This window comes from Pseudophryne corroboree, chromosome 1 (assembly GCF_028390025.1).
Source record: "Pseudophryne corroboree isolate aPseCor3 chromosome 1, aPseCor3.hap2, whole genome shotgun sequence".
Taxonomy (NCBI): Eukaryota; Metazoa; Chordata; class Amphibia; order Anura; family Myobatrachidae; genus Pseudophryne; species Pseudophryne corroboree.
In genome coordinates, this window is record NC_086444.1 from 693645589 (window position 1) to 693665330 (window position 19742).

The following is a 19742-nucleotide window of genomic DNA, read 5'->3' on the forward strand; positions in this document are numbered from 1 at the left end:
TCCACCTAACTCGTCTAGTTCTAACAAATATAATACGTACCTCCTTTTTTATTTACTGTAATGTCCCCTATGTAACTGCCACTTTCAGAGTTATCCTATTTTAAGTATAATTTATTTATTTTTTGTTATAAATGTATGTGCTAAGATTTAACTGTTCAATAAAAATAAAGTTCACCCAGTGTATATTTATATGATGGAACATAATACTAGTGGAATGCTGGATATTTCTAATGCAAGCAGAGATACCCTACTCTTAGCTTTATGTTGTCAGTCACCAATTTGTAAGTTGAGTATATGAAGGAAACTGGACCATCTATAACATTTTTGAAAGAGATAAAAACAGGTATGTATTTTACTAAGCTACTAAAAGCTGTTATTTCATGTTTAGTGTATTTAATCATTTTAGGGTCTCAATCAGTTTCAGGCTGTGCGACTGAAAATATTTGGAAACGTAGCACTTTATGGAACACTCAGGCCTGACATTAAAGTGATAACTATAATGATTCTAGTAACATTTCAGTATATGGAGACAGGATTCCCATACCTCGTCAAGCTTCTGCTGAAACAGTTTCTTGATTTCCTCCCTTTGAGACTGGCAGTGAGTGAGAAGCTGTTGAGCAGCACCAAGAAGATGAGAATTTTTCTTCTAAACAAAGTGAAATACAAACAAAAAGACTACAGTGAAAAAGGAGGTATAGGAAGAATATAAAAAAAAAAATGTTTATCCTTGCACGAAAATGGATTTTGTACAGCTTTTCAGTGAATAAAAACATAAAGGCACTCCCATATCCAACTACTGCTAAGTTTAGAAGCTCCAGTTTGATATTACTAAGGCAATTTGGCCACCAACAGGTTATTTTCCAGTTACGTCTTAAAAACCAGAGGAGAAGTTTGAAAAACAATTGTAAATAAACCAGGTCTATTAAAGAATCCTAATACTATATTACTGTATCGATAATTAATAATGGGCAGAAACGATGGTATAATGTTAGCATTAATGCCTCGTGTACATGTTGTAAGGACTTTAAGCTACACTGAGGCTTATGTGAATGGCCAAACAGCGTCTACATAATGTGTGCACGTGCTATATAAGGAACTATTATTAATAAATGTTAGTGGTACCATTGACAGTATTACATAATACACAGTTACTACATATTGGGCAGCTTTATGAACAGCGGTATGAAAGAGAATACCTTTTCCTTCTCTAACAGATGCTTCAGTCCAGCTTTGTACTGAGGAGTCTTCATGTAAGACATAAGTTGAAGGTACTGTATCCTAAAAGAGTCTGTGACAGAAGAGTAGTCAGTGAGAGGTTGCACATCATTTTTAACACTCCAAAGGTAAAGACTGAACCAGTAACTACACACTCACATTTTAAGTACTGTGCACGTTAACACAAGCACCTTGCTGCTTTACAAAGAAGCTAAAGTGTGACTATAGTAGATTTTATATTCTTATTAATGGAAGAGGTAACGGTGGATAAGAGTTCGCTACGGAGTTGGAAAGATTTGTTGGCAACAATCAAAGGCCCAAGCAGAGACCAAAATACACACTAAAATGGTGAACTAAGAGAAAGGATGGGAGCAAAGGAATCAATTAAACGACTGGAAATTCTTAAAAAGGTTGTAAGATGTAAAAAAGTAATAGAAGAGGTATATATGGATTAGTACTGACAACTATATGCATTTAAGGACACTTTGGAAGCAACAAAAGGCTGTTACTATGACTTGTTACTAGAATAATGTTTGTGCTGGGACAGGACATTTCATCGTCCTAGGAGGACACCAGCTGAAGACACAAGGGGCCAAATGTAACAGAGTGAGAGATTTCGTAAGGTTTTTCAGGTTTTTTTTTTTTTTTTTTTTAAGTGGCAATCATTTACACTGCAAAACCAGGCTGATCTTGCTATGTAAATGATTGCCACTTTAAAAAAAAAAAAAAAAAAAAAAAAGCAAAACCTTACCAAATCTCTCACTTTTTGAAACTCTCACTCTATTACATTTGGCCCACTGACTCTTCTGTGGACTAACATAATATCTTCTATACATAATTTTCAGGGCTAAAAATCACCTGGTAAGACAGACTCCAATATGGTCTGCAGAGTGCGTTCTCACCAGTAATTCCCATCAGAACAGTGAATACTAAGGCACATGCCTGCCACTTGAGCAATAGATGAGCAGGTGTACAAAAGTACCAATAATGGGCGGTACACACGGAGCGATTTTTGGCTATTTTCTAAGCAATCTGACTAAATTGCATAATAATTAAGCACTAGCCGCTCCGTGTGTATGCCCCAAAGCGATAGCGATGCGCAGCCCCGCGCGCCGCTATCACCGGTTCAGATCATTCATGCATGCAGTATATCTCTAGTCAAATCACCTAGCATGCATAAAGAAAATAATAGCACAGATCACTCAGCACACATCGCTGTGTGTATAGCAGTGTATAGCGATGTGTGCTGAGCGATCTGTGCTAACTAGATCGCTTAGCACACAGGCACAAGTCGCCCCGTGTGTATGAGGCGTTAGACCTGGATATGGGCACTTCTGTAGACACTGTATTGAGAGTGGTCATTCTGTTTTCAGTAAAGTTTCTGTTGCTTTGACCATTGCTAGAGCACAGGCATTTGGACAGCATTTTACCTGAATTCCATTCGAGGGGGGGGGGAAGGAAAATCAGAGAGGAAAGAAAAGGGAGGTGGCAGCAAGTGAGGAAAGGGGACAGAAAAGCAAGAGAGGCAAAACAAAACAGCATCAAGGGATGAATACAGAGAAAAGAACCAGCAACAATACAAGTCCAAAGCTATAAGTGCATTGACCAACAAAAAGAAAGGGGGAAAAAAAATGAAGATAAAAAGGTAGAGAGTTAAAATGGACAGCATTTTGGGAGTAACAGATTTAATCATGCAAACTCAAAATGATTAAAGTAAAAAAAAATTCAAGAGATCTAAACTGGCTAATGCAACTATTCAAGCAAAGAACAGAAAAAAAAGAAATATTGTGGACATATATAAAAACAGAAAGCATGTAACAAAGACAGAAACAAAAAAAAAAAAAAAAAAAAAAACAGAAAAAAAACCCACACAAACGCAATGGGCAGACTCCATGGCAGAGAGCTTTTGCTCCAGCATGGGAAAAGGTGGCTAACTGCGAACATACAAGAGGCTCTGGTGCAGAAAGCAGCTTCAAAACAGTGAGGTGACTTAAGACTGAGGCCAGAACCTTCGGTAACGAGAACTACTGCTAGAGAAAGGCAGACTGTCAGACACAGGGCATTTAACAAATAGATCAGACTTCATGCACATTTCTCAGATTTAGGGGTATATTCAATTAAAGCCGGATCCATTCCGACATGTATTTTTCTCGGAATGGATCAGACAACCCCTATTCAAATCTCATCTTAATTCGACTTTTTCAAGTCGAATTAAGATGAGGGACGCAGAGGAGGAGAGGAGGGGGAAGCCGCGGGGAGACAGCCGCCGGCAGCCAGAGGAGATCAGCGCTAGAGATGGATGTCACAGCTGCCCGACCTCACAGCAGTGTCCACCCCGCTCCAGCAAGCTTGCTGGAGCCGGGTGGACGCTGCCGTGAGCGGCGTGGCTGTGTCATCCTGCTGTAGCGCTGACCTCCTCTGGCTGCCCGCGGCAGTCCCCCGTCTCTCTGCGGCTCTCCCCCCTCTCCTCCTCTGGGTCCGCATCTCAGTTCGACATCTTTTGATGTCGGACCGAGATGGTCGAAAAGGGGGCCAAAACCTGTCTGTTTTGGCCCCGTTTTCGACACAAGCACGTGGATCGGCAGCTATTCCGCCGATCCATGTGCTTTTCGACAAGTCAAATTTTTCAACTTGTCGAAAATATTGAATAGGTTGGAACCCCTTCCGACCTAAAAAAAGGTTGAAAACTGACGTCTTTTCGACAGATGGCAGTTTTCGACTTCAACTGAATATACCCCTAAGGGTATATTCAATTGAATATACCCCTAAGGGTATATTCAATTGAAGTCGAAAACTGCCGTCTGTCGAAAAGACGGCAGTTTTCGACTTTTTTTTTTTTTTTTTAGGTTGGAAGGGGTTCCAACCTATTCAATATTTTCGACAAGTGGAAAAATTCCACTTGTCGAAAAGCAGGTGGATCGGCGGATTAGCTGCCGATCCACGTGCTTGTTTCTGCTTTTAGTAGTACAAATGTTGGTCACTCACAGAAGTCCCTTCATTATGTATTAGGTTACTGTAACAATGTCTATAGGTCAAAATCAGTTCCCCTCTTGCAACAGATAACTGTTGTCACAAATTATCTTTTAGGGGGGTATTCTATTCTTGCTGACACTGACAGTTTGCAGGTCGAATTCACATTCAACCTATTCAAAGCCTGGTCTGATTTTTCGACTTGTCGAAAAATCCGGCCGTGAAAGCCACATGGATCTGCAAATTCGCCATCGATCCACGTGTTTCGTCAAATTTGCGGGCGTTTGATAGTTTTTTTGCTCCATTTTCAGCCATGCAGATTCGACCAAAAAATAAAAAACGAAAAAGGCAATGCGAAAACGGCCCAAAAACCTGGCAAAAACGCCGGCGATTGAATAGTTAGCTGTCGAACTAGTAACGGTATTCCGGCGGTCGGCATGGTTTGAATACCCCCCTTAGTCTTTCACGCAATATTTCCCAATACCTGTTTATACACCGCTCATGATGCGCCATGGTTCTTCCACATTCACGGCAATATTAGTATAGGATGTAGAAACCCAACACAAGGACAGTGGTTTCCATCTCAACTGCTCCTTGAACATGTAATAACTCTCCTCGCTGAAGCACAGATCAGATTTTCGCTGTAACTGTCCCATGTAGGGTTCTTACCAAGCAACTTCTGTAGGGCGGGAGGTGTAGGAGAAGACAACAGCTGATTGGAAGGTTGACGCTGCACTTTTGGAGGTAGTTGAAAATATGGGCTTTGAGGTGACTTGTATGTACCTACATGAAAAAAAATGAAAATCAAGATTACATTTCCTCCTCTTATATCCCTTTAAGTATTTCACAAGAAATATGAATCTTTGTTACAGATACATCTATGAAGAAAATGAATTATCCGTACTAAACATATCTGAACACCTACAAAATTAAGCTAAAATCAGAGGAAAACGTACTGTGAGAGTAAATATTAGAAGAAAGCCAGAAAGTTAAAAGAAAGTCGACATCTGACTATACATTGAAAGGCTTCTCAAAGACATCCATAAAATGTTGTGATGTTGGAAGTAATCTAAGCGATAATAACAGAATATTGAGGGGGCTGTCCAATTAGACCCAAAAATTAGTTTTTCGCTATGTTTTATGCCAAATTGTTTGAGGCTATCCAATTAGCCTCCTTTTTAATACCGCCCCCCAAAAAATTCCATTGTCACACGAACAGATAAGATACGTGAAAAGTCGCAGACCTATGTATTTTCGAGGCTGCGATTGTGAAAAAAAAAAATGCATGGCTACTGCGTATTTGGTAGCCTGCCTGAGGCACACGTAACACAATCCCCAGTAGGTGCTGGCATCTAGTCTAAAAAATTACTGCAGCTAATAGGATACTGCTCTAATTGCCACATGTATTATTAATGGAGGTCTTTTTAGTGGGGGTTAAAACAGTTTTCAGTTTTACTGTAAAATAAAGGAGCCTTTTTAAATTTATACAAACAGGTCATGAAATACTCTACTTTGATTAAGGACATCTACTTAATACAGAAAGTATAAGAAATATAGAAATCCTTGTGGTATGCATACACCATCTGATAGCATTAAAGACACAAATAACAAATGTACTACATACAGATGGCACACTAACACCAAAGCAAGGAATCATGTAAAGGCCCATACACATTAGACGATGTCGCTCTGTGAGCGACATCGTCTAACGTCTCCCCCTCCCGGGCCGGCCGGTCGTCGGCCGCCTGTACGCACTGAGCGATATGACCGCTCATATCGCTCAGTGACGTCACGCCCCCGCCAGCCCTGCATGCAGGTCGTGGACGACAGTCCACATCCTTCATGCATGCCCTACCGACAGCGACGATCGTTGCCGACCCGCGGGGCCGCGCATCGATCGTCGCTGGCGGCATACACACTTAACGATATAATGAGCGACGTCGCTCAAGGAGGGGGGAAATGAGCGACGTCGCTCATTATATCGTTAAGTGTGTATGGACCTTTAGAATCCATCAGCAACTGTCAGTAATCAGCATTCAAAGTTCTCAAGGGAAAAAAAACAAACAAAAAACCCCCTAAAAAACAAACAAAAAGAAACTCCCCCCCCCATCCCCACCAGTTTGTAGGACCCATAAGTGCGTGATTTAATGCTGCTATGTCCAAGAAAGGCAATGGTGAAGAGACAGCACCTACATTAAACAACATGTTTGTCCTGTAAAGCTGGGTTAACCTCTCAGGACCTGGTACAAGATGGGTTGTGTGCAAACTGTTATAGTTTCCACAAACACAGTCTTAACCGGCTTTATACCAGGTACCTGTTCAGGAACAAGAATCTCCTTGGGATCTTTTGCACAAGTGTTATTCAATATAGCAAACCGGGTGGCGCCAGCTATATTGTCAGGTATGGGGTATATTAGTGTTCATTCTAGCACCCTGCACCTTTCAAAATCTGTGCAATTCCTCTCTCCTGCCTTGGGTGTCGCTCTCTGCTGTGGTGCTTCTCAGCACCCTCTGATCTGTTACTCAGTGCTGTGATACAGACCTGTGTGTGCTGAGAGAACCAGAGCAGAGAGCGACATCCCAGGCAGGAAAGAGGAACTGCAAAAGAATTTGAAAGGTGCGGGGTGCTCGAATTAACATTAGGTATATTGGGGCTGCTTCAGACCTGGAAGCAGCATAGGAGGATTAATTTGCAACCAATCAGGATTTTGCTCCAGACACGGTAGCATGAGAAGCATTCAAACCTTTCTTGTGGGGTACCTTGATTAAGCGGGTAGCTGTATTAAAGTATTTTTATAAAACAGAAGCTAGTCCTGGAGTCTTCTACTAGGGATTTGGAGTTGGTATAATTGTGATGCAGTTAGATTGCCAACAGCCAGAATCCCGGCTAACAGGGACTATTTCCACTCATGGGTGTCCACGACAACCAGAGTGTGCGAATAGAATCTATGGTGAGCACAGCAAGCCACAGCAGCAAGATGAGCCCACAAGGGGACACACTGCGCTCGCCATGCTGCCTGCACACTAGCAATCTTGGATACAGTTGTCTGTATACTGACGGCCAGCATCCTGGCCGCCGGTATATCATACTGAACCCATACAATAAGTCAGTCATTTTAAATAGCTTTGTTATCTACCCTGAAAGAATAGTAATTTGTTGGTAAAATTCAATATACTATAGACTAATTTTTGCTGCACACTCCTATTATGCTGTGGTTGATAGACTGGGAGCTACCAGGCTTATTTGGCTAGAACTGAACATCCCTCTGTGACTGTGGTGGAGATGGTATAGCCTATGTGCAGACTCCAGATATTGCTACAGAGTTTAAACACTTATCAAAATCTATACAATACTCGTTTTACTTGCACTACATATATGTCTTGTGCTCATATACGGCAGCTATTGACCTTCCCACCTTCGCTGTGGGGGCCAGGGACTATTTATATTCTCCATTGACTGTTGAGGAAATTGATGAGACTATTCGCTCCTTCCCTGGCAATAAAGCTCCTGGGATGGATGGGGTTCATATGGAACTGTACAGAAAACCATGTGCGGTTCTATGTATACCGCATCCTTGCATTATATAATAAGCTATGTAAGGCAGAATCACTTCCGCAGTTAATGTCAGAGGCTCCAATTACTGTCCTGCTAAGCCTGGGAAGGACCCAAAATGTGCAGACTCTTCTTCCCACAGATGCTAAGATTTTAGCCAAGGTATTGGCCGCTGGTCTGGGTGTATTAGAAGTGAAATCACCTGCGTGAGACTAGACAAGAACCATGCCAAACAAATCGACTTCTATCAATCTCAGATAACTTTTCATCCATCTGCAGATCTCCCACAGCTTGGAATACTTCCTCTGTAATTGTTTCACTTGATGCCGCTAAGTCGTTTGACTTAGTGGAGTTGCCCTTCCTGTGTGAGTTTGGAATGGGCCCTGTTTTTGTACTCTGTTCTGTTTACTACAGTGTCCGTTAACTGACTTATCTCCTCCTTCCCTCTGTCAAGGGGAACGAGGCAGGGTTGCCACCTATCTGCTGCCATGGCGATAGAGCAGTTGGCCCGTTTCCTTTGGGACATTAGAATGTCTGGGGATTAAAACTGGGCTCTAGAGCAGATATAGTTTTGCTACATGCAGACATGTTATTTTTTTGCAGATGCGGAAGCACTTTGGTACCTACTCAGGCCTTACAATAAATTGGGACAAGTCCTGTATCCTCTGCAATGGGTGAACACACTTTACTACCTGGGTATCTGTGTTTCAAACACTCCTCAAGACTATGTTGCCCTAAATGTGCGGCCTCAAATTGATTACCGAATGGTTTGGCGCAAATTGTCCCTCACTTACTGGGCATGTTAACCTTAATAAAATGATTCTTGATCATTCTTTCAGCAATCCCCAGTATTCCATACACTTAAAATATTTAGACAGATGGCCTCGTCTCCTCCCTGGTCTGAGCCATCATGACCGTATTCAACTTATGGTACTCTCAAGATCTCGAACTTCCCATTTGAGATTTTTACTATTGCGCATTTCGACTGGCACATATGTGGCACTGGCTCCGAGACACAGACACTAACACATTGCATTCCCGTTTGATGGCACAGGTAACCCATTGGCAGAACCCCTCCACACATACTTTTGAGTGGTAGGGCGTCTAGATCACCTCTAGCCTTACAAATCTGGAACTAAATGACACAAGTTTTCCAGGTACAGACTGGTATCCGGATCAGGCTCTATGGTACGCCCAAGGTTTATTAGAACCAACTGAGCTACAGGTCAGGTAAGTGTGGGATAGATGGGGAGTGGTACCTTCCCAATACTTCTATAGGTATCTGGAGCTTCAGTATCCTCTGGCCATCCAGTTCCCGGGTGCTCCCCCTTTAATTCAGTAATCTCCCATTAAAAAGCTACTGCTTACTGCCCTCACCATTATATACTACTTGTTAATGCTGGCCCATCACGGCGAAGGCCTACCACCCCTTAGAAGTAGATGGGAGTCAAATCTAGGTGCCTTACAGGACGAGACATGGAGGGAAGCTATTGGGACTCTTATATTCAATAAGAGTCGGATCCATTCCAACATGCAGTTGACGGAATGGATCCGACAACCCCTATTCAATGGACGGCCAAATCCAACTGTCTGATTTGGCCGTAGACGGGGTCCTGTCCTGACGCTGACAGCAGCGGCCAGGAGTACAGATTGCGGCGGCCGTGAGCAGGACGGCGGCGGGGTAAGCTGGGCAGCAGGGGGAGCAGAGAACGGCGGCCGGAGCTGGCTGTGGGGAGACATGTCTGAGGCGGCAGGGGAGGCGCTGCAGGGAGAGAGGTGCCTGGCCGTCGGCACCTCTCTCCCTGCAGTGCCTCCCCTCGCCGCAGACATATTTCCCTGCAGCCAGCTCCCCCCGCCGTTCTCAGCTCCCCCAGCCGCCCTGTTGTCTCCTCATTTCAATCCGACTTGTTTTCAAGTCGGACTGAGTGTGTCAGAAAGGGGGCCAAAATCGGTCAGATTTGGCCCCATTTCCGACAGAAGCACATGGATCGACGGCTATTCCGCCAATCCACGTGTTTTCCGACAAGTCGGGAATTCCCGACATGTCGGAAAAAATCAGCCCCTATTGAATAGGTCAAAACCCCTTCCGACCTATTTCTATCGGAAGCTGCCGTCTTTCCAACAAAATGGAAGCTTCCGACAGTTATTGAATGGGTGTGGTTCATCAAATCGACAGTGTCTAGGTCGACAATGTTTAGGTCGACAGTCACTAGGTCGACATGGATGGAAGGTCGACAGGGTTTCTAGGTAGACATGTACTAGGTCAACAGGTCTAAAGGTCGACATGAGGATTTTTTATCTTTTGGTGTCGTTTTCTTCGTAAAGTGACCGGGATCCCAAATTAGTGCACCGAGTCCCCTCGCATGGCTCGCTTCGCTCGCCATGCTTCGGGCATGGTGCCTTAGCTTGGCACACTTTACCGTTCCAATCGTAGTCCACGTGGATCGTTAAGTATGAAAAAATTCAAAAAAAGAAAAATGTGAAAAACTCATGTCGACCTTTAGACATGTCGACCTAGCACATGTCGACCTAGAAACCCTGTCGACCTTCCATCCATGTCGACCTAAACATTGTCGACCTAGACACTGTCGATCTTCAGACCGGATCCCTTATTGAATACACCTCTTAGATAATCTACTTGCTTCCAGCAAATCCAACTCTGTTTCACATGATATATTTAACTTCTGACCATTTATTTAAATTTAGGTCAGGCCTGGGTCAAACTGTCCTAAGTTTGGTGCCAATGTTGCAACTTTCTGGTATTTACTGTGCGAACGTCTCAATCGGGTCTTTTGTGAAAGGGTATTTGGGGCAATTTCACATACAGGGGTATATTTATGTCTTGGGTGTCACAGAAGAATTACTGGATAGGTATACTAGATAATTTTCAGTTAACTTATGTACGCATGCAAACTTTGCATTGCTCACTCATGGATGGTTCCTACTTGTCAGGTATACAAGACTTGTCTGTCCTTTGTCAATACTACAATTGCACGGTCAAATGCTGCCGACTGCAGTGTGTGCATTCCCTTTCTGGAGTCCCATAGCATGAAGTCACCAACCCAGTCGCCGCAGCTGCCTCCACCAGTGATTGGTGTTGGAGCAGCAGTGAGGGCCGCTCAGTAAAACCAAAGTAAATGAAAAATACATTTGATAAAGAAAACCAATAGGGGACCACTTAAGAAAAGCCCCCATTCAAAAGACACCCACTCCTGTCTGCTTAAAAACTGGCTAAGCAGGGAAGAGAGGGCGACCTGGGCTAACGGAAAAATAGTGAACTAGCTCGTGCCCAGACTCTCTCCTCTCCAGCAATACCCAGGAGTATCCCTGTGCCCCCTAGTGGAGGATAAGGAAATTTGTATAACTGGCTAGAATTGTGGACTCACAGTTCAAGAGCATATGGATTAAGTGGCTAAATCACCCTTTAGCTACAACACCAGCCCAGGTGGATAACAGCAATGCTGCTGGACCTAACCCTGGGTGCTGGCTTCGTTCAAGAGTTGATCTGGTGCACTAATTTGTAATTTTATTGATGTGTGGGGCATGGACGAAATAAGTTTATGGTGCTGTAAGATTGTTCTATTTCTGAAGTTGTATATACTAGGTAATTTCCTTTATAGAGAACACATTAACCTGGTATAGCCCATAGAGATTCTGTAAAGTATATGTGTTGGTTCATATATATACCTGTACTAGGTGATCTACATGCATTTTGGCTGTCGTGTTACATGTACGACTCTCGCCTCATCTATGCATATTTTCACTCCGTAAAGGTTTCCTTTTTGCTTTTGTCAACTTTTTGAAAATTCACAATATAGAACATTTAATTTAAAGCGCCTCCCCCCCCCCCAAAAAAAAACAACCCAAACAAAACACAAGATAAAACAAACACCACAAAACATTTCATCTTCACAAAATATGTCTACATGCCCTGACATGCTAGCAGCCATTTGGAAAAGTCCAGAAAGGCTCTAAATCAGAAAGGAGTTCATCATTTTTAAACACCACACAGTTTGCTTACCCTGAGGGCTTGACTGTGTTGGTGACTGAGGTGGAGGGCCATTCTGTGAATGTAGGGTTTCCAGTGCAGTTGGGGATTTGGAGGGCTTGTGTTCACTAGCAGATGAGATAAGTTTCTTGGGACGTCCTCTTTTCCGACCGGCCATTTTCCTGCCCTTCTTCCCGAGTTTCCTGCGCGCTTTGGTTGGTGAAGCCTTTTTCACAGAAGCTGGCTTCTCCTCCTCAGTGCCAGAATCCTAGAACAAGTCAAGAAATTTGTTTCAACAGAGCAGACAGTATGGGCCGAAAAAGATACAGGCTTAGCACACATTTTCACAATTCTTATCCATCTTTCTTCAAAGCTTACATTTCACATTGAGAAGCAGAACTTCTCTCATGCTTTTATTAATAGTGGTGATATATACTGAAGAATAATTTCTACTGTGAGAATACAATTCATGCTTATGGCTATATTTTGGAGTACAGGAACTAGTTCAAATATATACATGGTTGTCCATGGTATAAACTATGTACAGGGCATACCTTGGTTTCCAGCACTTTTGTAGGGGTGGTGGTATTGCTCTTAACTTCCCGCTGCTGCTTTTTTCGTGTTGCTTCCTGCTCCTCCTAAAATAAATAGTTTTGTAATGTATTATTTATTTAGTAATATACCTAAAATATATTACTGTTGTCTAAAAAGAATGTATATTAATGGTTAAAAAAAAATAAAACAGGACATCAGGATATTTACAAAATAAATATATTTAAACAAGTCATAAAAACTTGGTAGTGCACCAGTTCCACAACCATAATTATATGGATTGACCCTAAAGCCCTGTACACACGAGAGAGATGTGTGCTGAGATCTAGCACAGACCACTCAGCACACATCTCTCCCCCCGCTCTGCACTCAGCGCGATGTGTGTCGAGTGAGAGGGGGACGCTCATTTCACCCAGCAGTGAAATGACCGCTCTAACTAGATTTGGCATGCATTCCAAATCTAGAGTCAGTGATAGCGACGCCCGGGGCCACGCATTGCTATCGCTATGGGCATACACACGGAGATCTGTGCTTAACTTCTAAGCACTCTAGTCAGATTGCTAAGAATTTAAGTACAAATCTCTCCGTGTGTACCCCCCCCCCCCCCCCCCCTTAACTGTTGTGTTGCAACAATCCATTTTAGGATTTCAACCCATTAGTTAACTGCTGAGGTTGTACAATACTAAACAGTCTATACCAATAAGAAAATGGATGCAAACAAACACCACAAAAAAAAAAAAACAACACTTTTTTTTTTTTTTCTAAGCTTTAAGACTCACCCTGAGTTTTGGGTTTTTCAGACTGGAAAAATAATTTTCAAGCTGTAAAGAAAAAGAATAAACACTACAAGTTACAATATATTTTCTATTACATTTTTAAACCCCTTCACTGCAGATGAGTGGGACTCCTCATTTGTATATACATCTAACCTGCAAAAAAAAAACCAAACCCCCAGCTCTTTCTCCACTGGTCCAACAACAAGTGGGGACTGTCTTCTAACCATGGAGCCAGGTTCGGATGTCAGCACGTGCAGTTTAGTAAAAAAGAGGTGGGGGGGGGGGGGGGGGGGGATTAAAGAAAAACGAAAACATAGGGGTGGGACTATAAATCCCTCTATTGCCCTAACCCTGGAACCAAAAATGGGGACCCCTCAAAATAAGTCTATAAATGATTAGTGTGATCACCAAGCAAAATTCTCTACACTAAAGATAAATCATGAATTCCACGGTTCGGAAAATATCTCCCTCAACCTGGTATCCATAAACTCAGGAGCACCCACACTGAAGAAGGGGGTGCCCACTTTCAAATAATCGGGCCCTCTAATAGCTACTGTCTTGTGATTACCAGTCTTTAACCTATGGAAAAACACGCGTTTTCCATATTCAGACAGGAAGGCACTACGTACTCTTTGAAATGACATGGTCCCTTAGCAGCTATTGTCTAGCGATCAGCTGCAATCACAAGGCAATTATCACCCAGTGCAATGGTAGAAGAACACATTGTACCCGATTGGAGGGAGAAGGGGGGGGGGGGGGGGGGCACACTCGTCTGAACTATGTAAATCTACTACTATTTCAAAACTATGCTCCCCATGATTTAATGCGGTAGGTTTCCTACTTTAAAAAAAAATAAAATAGGAGGGGTTGTTGGGCTGCAATATTAATTTTACACATTAATATTTACATTGAGACAGCAAAAATTAACATACAAAATTATTACTTGTAAGGATTTACTAAGAGAATATATATTTTTTTTTTGTGAAAACCTGTATGTAGACTCAAGCTGGTTGCAATTGTTTTAGTGGTGAAATCATGCAGAAAAAAACCCGTCAGCAGTGAAGGGGTTAAGCAAAAGAAAGAAGAATCTAGAATTTTACAGATTGTGCATAGAATATCTTTCTTCCAAGAATTATGATCTACAGTGAGGACACTTCCTTTTGTAATAGGAACATAGTGCAAGAAAACCCTGTGAGTCAAGGACGGGAGTTAAACAGGGGGCACTTCTTACAATTCAATGAAAGTAGGCGGTCATTTAATCAACAAACTGATCAATACTGACCACCATATAAGCAGAAACGCAGAGTTTAAATTATGGGAGGTGCTACATGTGTGAGGTATGCTGGTAAATAATGTGGTGGATGAGAAGATTACTCACTAAAGTCCGGTCTATGGTGTGCAGGTAATAAGAAACTGGCTTCCCAGTCCAGGAGACAGAGCCCTTGAGTGGTGACAGTTCAACAACTCTCATTATAGTGCCAATGTCTGGAAGAGAGAAAAAACATTTATACAGTAACTTTACACAAGTTGCTCGCTTATCAGTTTTGATGGCGAGAACGTTATTATCTGTATGTTATAATTTGTTACAATTGTCGAACACAACAGCAACCATGAGCTCGTTAAACAGGAATATTTTATATTTACATGTCACAGCAAATCAGTCATCACACCAAAAATGAAAACAACAGTGAGGTGTACATCTTTTATTCCAGTACATAGTAATGGCAAGTAGGTGAACGAAATTGCTACATCATACCATTTATCTGCACTTTGGAACAACCAATAAAAAGAGGATTTTGGTACTTACCGATAAATCCATTTCTCTGAATCCTCTAGGGGACACTGGAGTCCTATACAGTAGGGGTGTGAAGCTTGCAACCGGAGGTGTGGCACAATCTAAAATTAGCATAGTCTGCACAGCCGGCTCCTCCCCCTTCACATCCCTCCTCCCTCAGTTTGGAAAATTGGACTGAGAGAATAGGACATGATACTATAGCACATGGCGAGGAACCGAACCTTACAACATATCAAACAGTATCCAAGAAAACGCGTATCCGAAGAACTAACGCCGTTTGTACGAACTGTTTAAACAAGAACTTTGAACACAGCAGGGTGACAGCACCGAGGCGGGCGTCCAGTGTCCCCTAGAGGATTCAGAGAAATGGATTTATCGGTAAGTACCAAAATCCTCTTTTCTCTTTCATCCACTAGGGGACACTGGAGTCCTATACAGTAGGGGACGTCCCAAAGTTATCCCCAAGGGAGGGAGTGCTGTCGGTGGCCTGCAAAACTAAACGTCCGAACTTAAAGTCTTCGGACGCAAAGGGATAAAACCTGTAAATTATCGCAAACGTGTGGACTGAGGACCACGTCGCCGCTCTGCAAAGAGTAGTGAAAGCACCTCTGGCAGCCACCCATGAGGCACCCACTGATCGGGTGGTATGAGCACCCGTCTGAACCAGAACCTGTCTTGCCACAGGAAATATAAGCTAGCCGAATGGCAAGTCGAAACCATCTAGACAAAGACTGCCTAGATGCTGGCCAACCCCTCTTAGGCTCATAATAAACAACAAACAAATGGTCCGACCCTCTGAAGGACGACGCAACTTGTACGTATACCTGTAAAGTTCGGACAACAGCCAAGGACACGTCCCCATCTGCGAGACCCTGGAACGATGGAACCACAATTGGCCGGTTTACATGAAACCCCGAAACAACCTTAAGAAGGAAATCTGCTCTTGTACGTAATTCTGTCCTATCCTCAAGAAAAATTAAAAAGGGACTCTTACACAATAAGGCTCCCAACTCAGAAACCCGCCTGGCCAAAGCCAATGTAAGCAATAATGTGACCTTCCAAGAGAGATATTTCAGGTCTGTTCTTGCCAATGGCTCAAAAGTTGGTGATCCCAGAAATTCCAACGCCAAATTTTAGTCCCATGGTGAAGTAGGACGAAGAAAAAATAAGAATTTACTCACCGGTAATTCTATTTCTCGTAGTCCGTAGTGGATGCTGGGAACTCCGTAAGGACCATGGGGAATAGCGGGCTCCGAAGGAGGCTGGGCACTCTAGAAAGATCTTAGACAACCTGGTGTGCACTGGCTCCTCCCACTATGACCCTCCTCCAAGCCTCAGTTAGGTACTGTGCCCGGACGAGCGTACACAATAACGAAGGATTTTGAATCCCGGGTAAGACTCATACCAGCCACACCAATCACACCGTACAACTCGTGATATGAAACACAGTTAACAGTATGAAACAATAGAGCCTCTCAACAGATGGCTCAACAATAACCCGATTTAGTTAACAATAACTATGTACAAGTATTGCAGATAAACCGCACTTGTTATGGGCGCCCAGCATCCACTACGGACTACGAGAAATAGAATTACCGGTGAAAATTCTTATTTTCTCTGACGTCCTAGTGGATGCTGGGAACTCCGTAAGGACCATGGGGATTATACCAAAGCTCCCAAACGGGCGGGAAAGTGCGGATGACTCTGCAGCACCGAATGAGAGAACTCCAGGTCCTCCTCAGCCAGGGTATCAAATTTGTAGAATTTTGCAAACGTGTTTGCCCCTGACCAAGTAGCTGCTCGGCAAAGTTGTAAAGCCGAGACCCCTCGGGCAGCCGCCCAAGATGAGCCCACCTTCCTTGTGGAATGGGCATTGACAGATTTTGGCTGTGGCAGGCCTGCCACAGTATGTGCAAGCTGAATTGTACTACAAATCCAACGAGCAATAGTCTGCTTAGAAGCAGGAGCACCCAGCTTGTTAGGTGCATATAGGATAAACAGCGAGTCAGATTTTCTGACGCTAGCCGTTCTGGAAACATATATTTTCAGTGCCCTGACAACGTCTAGCAACTTGGAGTCCTCCAAGTCCCTAGTAGCCGCAGGCACCACAATAGGCTGGATCAGGTGAAACGCTGACACCACCTTTGGGAGAAACTGGGGACGAGTCCTCAATTCTGCCCTATCCATATGGAAAATCAAATTAGGGCTTTTACAAGACAAAGCCGCCAATTTTGATACTCGCCTGGCAGAAGCCAAGGCCAATAACATAACCACCTTTCACGTGAGATATTTCAGATCCACGGTTTTTAGTGGTTCAAACCAATGTGATTTTAAGAAACTCAACACCACGTTGAGATCCCAAGGTGCCACAGGAGGCACAAACGGGGGCTGACTATGCAGCACTCCTTTTATAAATGTCTGAACTTCAGGTACTGAAGCTAGTTCTTTTTGAAAGAAAATCGACAGAGCCGAGATCTGTACCTTAATGGAACCCAATTTAAGGCCCATAGTCACTCCTGCTTGCAGGAAATGCAGAAATCGACCTAGTTGAAATTCCTCTGTTGGGGCCCTTTCGGCCTCACACCATGCAACATATTTTCGCCATATGCGGTGATAATGAGTTGCTGTAACCTCTTTCCTGGCTTTAGTAAGCGTAGGAATGACTTCCTCCGGAATGCCCTTTTCCTTCAGGATCCGGCGTTCAACCGCCATGCCGTCAAACGCAGCCGCGGTAAGTCTTGGAACAGACAGGGCTCCAGCTGCCGCAGGTCCTGTCTGAGTGGCAGAGGCCATGGGTCCTCTGATATAAATTCTTGAAGTTCTGGGTACCAAGCTCTTCTTGGCCATCCACGAGTATCGTTCTTACTCCTCGCCTTCTTATTATTCTCAGTACCTTTGGTATGAGAGGCAGAGGGGAGAACACAAACCGACTGGTACACCCACGGTGTTACCAGAGCGTCCATAGCTATCGCCTGAGGGTCCCTTGACCCGGTGCAATATCTTTTATAGCTTTTTGTTGAGGCGGGACGCCATCATGTCCACCTGTGGCCTTTCCCAATGGTGTACAATCCTATTGGAAGACTTCTGGAGTAAAAAGTCCCCATTCTCCCGGGTGGAGGTCGTGTCTGTTGAGAAGATCTGCTTCCCAGTTGTCCACTCCGGGAATGAACACTGCTGACAGTGCTAACACATGATTTTCCGCCTATCGGAGAATCCTTGTGGCTTCTGCCATCGCCATCCTGCTTCTTGTGCCGCCCTGTTGGTTTACATGGGCGACTGCCGTGATGTTGTCTGATTGGATCAGTACCGGCTGGTTTTGAAGCAGAGGCCTTGCCGGCCTCAGGGGATGTAAATGGCCCTCAGGTCCAGAATATTTATGTGTAGGGAAATAACCTGACTTGACCAAAGTCCCTGGAAATTTCTTCCCTGTGTGACTGCCTCCCAGCCTCAAAGGCTGGAATCCATGGTCACTAGGACCTAGTCCTGTATGCCGAACCTGCGGCCCTCTTGAAGATGGGCACTCTGCAGCCACCACAGTAGAGATACCCTGGTCCTTGGAGACAGGGTTATCAGCCTATGCATCGGAAGATGCGATCCGGACCACTTGTCCAACAGGTCCCTCTGAAAAGTTCTTGTATGGAACCTGCCTAATGGGATTGCTTCGTAGGAAGCTACCATTTTTCCCAGGACTCGCGTGCAATGATGCACCGCTACCTATTTTGGCTTCAGGAGGTCTCTGACTAGAGATGACAACTCCTTGGCTTTCTCCTCCGGGAGAAACACTATTTCTGGTTTATGTCCAGAACCATCCCCAGGAACAGTAGACGTGTCATAGGAACCAGCTGTGACTTTGGACTGTTTAGAATCCAACCATGCTGTTGTAGCACTTTCCAAAATAGTGCTACCCCGACTAACAACTGCTCCTTGGACCTCGCCCTTATAACGAGATTGTCCAAGTACGGGATAATTACAACTCCCTTTTTTCGAAGGAGTATCATCATTTCGGCCATTACCTTGATAAAACACCCTCTGTGCCATGTACAGTCCAAACGGCAGTGTCTGGACTTGGTAATGGTAATCCTGTACCACAAATCTGAGGTACTCCTGGCGAGGATGGTAAATGGGGACATGCAGGTAAGCATCCTTGATGTCCCGGGATATCATGTAATCCCCCTCGTCCAGGCTTGCAATAACCGCCCTGAGCGATTCCATCTTGAACTTGAATTTTTTTATGTATGTGTTCAAGGATTTTAAATATAAAATGGGTCACACCGAACCATGCGGTTTCGGTACCCCAACCCGTGTGGAATAGTAACCCCGTCCTTGTTGAAGTAGGGGCACCTTGAGTATTACCTGCTGGGAATACCGCTTATTAATTGCCTCTAGCACAGCCTCCCTGCCTGAGGGAGTTGTCAGCAAGGCATATTTTAGGAAACGGCTGGGGGGAGACATCTCGAATTCCAGCTTGTACCCCTGAAATACTACTTGAAAGAAACAGGGATCCACCTGTGAGCGAGCCCACTAATTGCTGAAATTTTTGAGACGGCCCCCCACCGTACCTGGCTACACGTGGAGCACCCGCGTCATGGTGTGGACTCACAGGAGGCGGGGGAAGAATCTTGATTCTGGGAACAGGCTGACTGGTGCAGCTTTTTCCCTCTACCCTTGTCTCTGTACAGAAAGGAAGCGCCATTTGACCCGCTTGCTTTTCTGAAGCCGAAAGGACTGTACCTTTGTCTGTGAGGAAACCTGAGGTAAAATTATTTCTTCCCAGCAGTTGCTGTGGATACGAGGTCCCAGAGACCATCCCCAAATAATTCCTCACCCTTATAAGGCTCTCTATGCGCTTTTTAAGTCAGCATCACCTGTCCAGTGACAGGTCTCTAATACCCT

General features: G+C 44.0%; 1 protein-coding gene across 2 annotated transcripts in view; it reads right to left on the reverse strand.

Moving 5' to 3' along the window:
* The window catches only part of DOT1L (DOT1 like histone lysine methyltransferase), a 422415-nt gene that overhangs the window by 128443 nt on the left and 274230 nt on the right, over window positions 1-19742 (reverse strand). For both annotated transcript variants that reach the window (XM_063914793.1, XM_063914792.1), the window contains exons 11-17: window positions 14433-14539; window positions 13058-13099; window positions 12281-12364; window positions 11760-11994; window positions 4855-4968; window positions 1197-1288; window positions 545-646 (exon numbers count right to left, since the gene is read on the reverse strand). In XM_063914793.1, the coding sequence (XP_063770863.1) occupies window positions 545-646; window positions 1197-1288; window positions 4855-4968; window positions 11760-11994; window positions 12281-12364; window positions 13058-13099; window positions 14433-14539 (776 nt within the window). The remainder of the gene's footprint in view (window positions 1-544; window positions 647-1196; window positions 1289-4854; window positions 4969-11759; window positions 11995-12280; window positions 12365-13057; window positions 13100-14432; window positions 14540-19742) is intronic.